We start from the raw sequence: 5,177 nt of genomic DNA on the forward strand, positions 1-5,177 counted from the left end.
GTGGGAGAAATGTTTGCAATACTATTAGCTTTAAAGTGGATAGATGAGGTCAGACCATTACACTCTGTAATTTGATTTTATTCAGATTCCTTTACCTGTCAAAGGTAGACCAGATATAATATTAGAACTACAACAAACTCTTCATAGATTTACATGATGGGGCTTTTAGTTGTTTTGAATGGCTACCTGCTAATTATGAGGTCATGGGTAATAAAAACTCAGATAAGATGGCAAAGGAGAGCATAAAACAAAAATATTTTATTGTAATAAATGTTAATATCAGTAGGACAGTATTAACTGGATTAATAAGAAGGAAAATAAAGGTGAGGTGGCAGAAGGAATTGACACACGGTTCTAAAGGGATTTTTATTCCTAATACTAAAGCACCAGACAGGTAGATGTGACTGTGGATAACTTGAAACCATAGAGCATGTATTTTTACAGTGTACTAAGATTGAGGGGGATGTGTTGTTTCAAACTCTCAACAGTATGAAAGTAAAACTAGAACTCATGAAATTGTTAAAGAATTAATAAAAGAGTAAAACCTACAAGGCAATTTATTAAATATTTAAGACAGAGTGGTTAATTTGATAGGAAGTTGGTACTTTTTTTTATTTTACTTATTTATTGCGGTATTGTTAATTTTTGAGATCGACATTCAGTTCCCCCTCCTTTCCAGGTGGTGGCGGTAATGCGCGCTTAAAGTTGTTTTTCAAGCGCCAATAAAAACACAGAAGAAGAACCTTAATAGGAAGTGAAATGTAGGTTATTTCGCCCCGTTATTTGTGGTTCTTGAGGTAAATATCTGAGCAAATAATGGCATCTGATCAGCCTCAGATGGAGCTCAGTTGTGAACAGTTAACTTTTGCGGAGGAAACCTTCACAGAAACGAAGAAATCGGTCATCAAGCAGAAAGAAGAGGTTGATGATCAGCGCAGACTGGTGGATTTCAGCAGGATTCCCCTCATCATCCTGCATCGAATAGGTGAAGAGAAACTGCCCTGCTGTGGTTTTATTTGCTGATTTAATTGAATTGGTTCGTTTTGCATTTTGAAGATTTGTGAAGAATAATCAGCTTAAGAGCGCCGATCTAAGACGTTTCACCATCAGGATGCTTTAGGAAATAAATGAAACAAAGCTGTGTAAAATAGTTTGTAACGTTAAATTACAATATATAGGTCAGACGTTAGATAGTAGCTGGATGCAGGAAATATCCCCCATGAGAGAAACTGACGAGGAAAACATTTTCTTCTACTAGTTTTTCTTTTCCATCCAATGTAGTTTTGGGTGGTTTTTATCTCAAGAGGTAATCTGCATAATCTGGCATTAAACTGGTATTTTAGAGCAGCTATGGGATCTGGGTTTATAGATCATAAAATTCCTTTTTTAACCTAACATTATTAAAATGCAAAGGTAAATAACTGTAAATAATTTAATATTATTCTATTCTGCACATTATGTAGAGCACAATAAAGCAAAAAAAGCTGAAAAAATGAGGGGAAATGAAATAAACTGGTTTAATGTTAAATTGTAGCTGTTGAAAATTAGAATGTAAAGTCATTTACCCATATATTTTTTTAATTCAAACTTTATTGTATTTTAATCGGGAATACATTTTTTCCTAATCAAAATAATATAAATCATGTACTGTAACAATAGGAACATGGAGCTCTGAAATACATTTTCAAACATCCAGAATGTTTATTTTAGGTATAAAGAACTTGATTTTGTTTGAAATGTTTATTTTGACAGGGAAAAGTCTTTTTCAGAAATGAGAAATACATATTTAGTCAAACTAATTCATATCAAAACAGCCTCCAATAGCCTGTTGTAACCATGATAACATTACTGCGAAACTAGTTTATTTCTTAAATGATACTTGATCAATGTATTAATTGGTAAAATCTCCTGGCAGCTGGTGAAAATGACGTATAAAAATGTTCTATCAGGTAGAACCTGGCCGTCGTCTCATTTTGATTCTGTTTTACATTAGATAGTAAATACAAAGTGGCAATGTGACTGTATAGTTGTTCACTATGATGCAGTTATCGGACACATTAATGTACTCTCACCGATATCCAGTTCTGTTAAATATCTGTTATAGAAGTTTGTAATGCTGCAAATGTGAGGACGGATAAAGTTGTGAATTAGGGCTGAAACTATTAATTGGATTAATTGGATCCTTTTGCTTTCTGATTATTAATCGATTAATAATAAATTGAGAAAGCTAACCTGCTCTGCTTCTGACCAGGTTAGCTTAAGGGGGAATGTTTCTATGGTAACGGATGCAAACGTGGAGTAAACTCTGTTGGTGAATTGGGAAAACTCTGTTTCAATGATTTCAGGTTTAGAAAACATTCAGCTAAGCCTGTTATTTTGCTGTAAACTGAAACCCGGTGTGCTGGTCCTCCATGACAGTCAAATGGGTAACACGCTCACTATCATTAGCAGCTCATAGTGCAGAATAGATTGTGGCTGTTCCCTCACACCCCAGCCACAAACTATTTCAGTCTCTGAAAGGAGGCTGTGGTCTATCAGGACCAAAACTTCATGCAATAAGAATAGTTTCTTCCCATCCGCTACTAGCCTTATCAACAAGGTCCAGAGACCCCAGTGAAACTGCCTCTCTCCCTCCCCCGTTCAGGACCTAAAAGCTACACCAATGTAGCATCTCCAGACCTCCTGCATTACATTAACGCACAGCCTAAATACTACAACACAAAAGTGCAAACCCATTTGATTACAGTTTAGTGCTAGTGCATATTTTCTAAAGAAACCAAATTAGTAAAATGGCTCCGGCTCCTGTGTAGAATCACTTATCACTAACTGATAAACAGATTGATTCATTATGTTATAAAACAATATGATAAAGCCCTGATATTTGCTACAGGAGGAAAAGACAAGATGTTTGATTAATGTTTTCAATGATTTCAACTAAAAATCATTGCAACTGTATGTTCTTATATATTTCAGAGCATCTTAGCCTATATTTAAAAAAATAAAAAATAATTAGTTTTTTGGTTTCCAGACTCACTACAGCACCCTGTGAAGAAGGAGGAGGAGGTTCTTGCCGACCAACAGTTCTGTGACCAGGAAAGAAGCTGTAGTTTCAAACAGGAGGAACCAGGCCCTCTGAAGATAAAAGAAGAACATGATGATCTAGAATATCTGCATATTAAAGAAGAAAAGGATCTGTCCACAAGTCATGATGAAGAGCAGAAGGAGTTGAAGCAGGAGATTCTGAACACTGAACCGAACAGAGACAAGCTGGTCTCTCAAGATTCTGTTAAAGTGGAGAATAAGAATGAGGAAAGAAGCAATCCTGAAAGCTCAGAATCAGCAGGAGAAAACGGTTGTCAGGAAACTGTAAAGCATGAGGATGGTTTAAGACAAAATGGAGACGAGATTAAGAATCATGTACTGTATTTGCAGGAAACGTCAAATGAAAACGTTTCTCAAAATGGTAACTTGTTTATAATAATTACGAATCATCCATTTGAAAATCCTGTTTCCAGTGTGACCTGTGAACAAAGTTTGAGTCCAAAGACCCAGAATACAAATAAGACACCGTTTACCTGTATAACCTGTGGTAAAAGTTTCACACAGAAATTTACTTTAACTGATCACATTAGAATTCACACTGGCGAGAAACCTTTTTTGTGCACGATCTGTGGAAAAGGGTTCAGTCGAAAAAACGTTTTATCTGATCATATGAAAATTCACACAGGAGAAAAGCCTTTTCCCTGTGTGACCTGTGGAAAAAGCTTCAGTCGAAGTGGTAGTTTAATTAAGCATGTGAGAATTCACACTGGTGAGAAGCCGTATTCATGTATAACCTGTGGAAAAAGTTTCACTCAGAAAAATCATTTAACTGATCACCTAAGAATTCACACCGGTGAGAAACCTTATTCCTGCAACACCTGTGGAAGAAGTTTTAGTCAAAGATATAATTTATCTAATCATATGAAGCTTCACACAGGTGAGAAGCCATTCTCCTGTTTGACCTGTGGGAAATGTTTTGGTCACAAATATAGTTTATCAAATCATATGAAGCTTCACACAGGTGAGAAGCCATTTTCCTGTTTTACCTGTGGTAAACGTTTTGGCCTAAAATATAATTTATCTAATCACATTAAGATTCACACGAATGCAAAGACGTTTCCCTGCATGGTCTGCGGAAAAAATTTCAATAAAAACCAAACTTTATCCAATCATATGAAAATTCACACAAGTAAGAAACCTTTTTTGTGTTTGACCTGTGGAAAGCGTTTCAGTGTTCAACAAAAATTATCCATTCACCTCAAAAAACATTCAGAGAACAAGTTGCATAAATGTGCGACCTGTGGAAAATGTTTTTCTCAAGAACAGCGCTTAAATAGACACATGAAACTCCATCTAGGCTAAAGGCTGTTTGTCTTTCAGGTGCAGAAAGTGGCTATGATTACATGCCTACAATTTAACAATCTGCTAGCAATGTGATTGGATTAAAAACAAAGGGACTATTCTGTTTATAGGGAGATACAGTAAGAAAAATAAATATTTTGCAAGTTCTCCCACTTAGAAATCATGAAGGGGCCTGAAGTTGTCATCGTAGGTGCTTGTTCACTGTGAGAGACATAATCTAAAAAACAAATTTTAAAAACTTGCCGATCTAATTGTCCGTCACCATAAACCACCCCTCTGTCTGATTGATGTATTTTGTTCCTGCCAAACCTCATTAGAATAATCCGACTGATATTTTTACATGACATCATGTTTAGTCTGATTAGCCTTTAGTTCTGATTACTTATATTCACGTAAAAATAGTTACTGTGCTTAAGCCTGTAGATGTTCAGGATTATCTTCCTTTAAATTATTCTTGACAATTTTTGGTTAACAGCAGCTTTTGATCAAAAAGCTGAATAAAAAAAAAAAAAAAAGAATATTTAAATTTGCAGTATGTGATTGAGGAGTAGCTGAGTATTTATTAATTTGGGTTAAAAACACTTTGTCCAAAGAAGATTTAATATTTGTATTTTATTTATTTATGTATTTATTTTTGAATGGTATATCCATTATGTAATGTAAAGTTTGGGTATTTCATATGTGTAATTGGTCCTTTATGAATGAACCTGCCTCATGTCTATGATGTCAGAATAAAGAAGATATGACATAATTTACTGCCACATCCATCCTTT

The 5,177-nt window shown here is 35.1% G+C and overlaps 1 protein-coding gene across 1 annotated transcript; it reads left to right on the forward strand.

The window, feature by feature from the left end:
• The first annotated feature begins 755 nt into the window (after nucleotides 1-755).
• Nucleotides 756-5,155, forward strand: LOC119782952 (zinc finger protein OZF-like). Its single transcript, XM_038284161.1, has 2 exons — nucleotides 756-985; nucleotides 3,029-5,155. The coding sequence occupies exons 1-2, from the start codon at nucleotides 817-819 to the stop codon at nucleotides 4,402-4,404; spliced, it is 1,545 nt and encodes a 514-aa protein (XP_038140089.1). The 5' UTR covers nucleotides 756-816; the 3' UTR covers nucleotides 4,405-5,155.
• The last annotated feature ends 22 nt before the right edge of the window (nucleotides 5,156-5,177 follow it).

The sequence above is a fragment of the Cyprinodon tularosa genome, unplaced genomic scaffold, assembly GCF_016077235.1.
Source record: "Cyprinodon tularosa strain WSP-4 unplaced genomic scaffold, ASM1607723v1 ctg1995, whole genome shotgun sequence".
Taxonomy (NCBI): domain Eukaryota; kingdom Metazoa; phylum Chordata; class Actinopteri; order Cyprinodontiformes; family Cyprinodontidae; genus Cyprinodon; species Cyprinodon tularosa.

Coding starts and splice junctions, on each gene's coding strand:
- LOC119782952 (XM_038284161.1), top strand. CDS start 817: ATGGCATCTGATCAGCCTCAGATGGAGCTCAGTTGTGAACAGTTAACT. Junction 986..3,028: donor CATCATCCTGCATCGAATAG/GTGAAGAGAAAC, acceptor TTTGGTTTCCAG/ACTCACTACAGCACCCTGTG.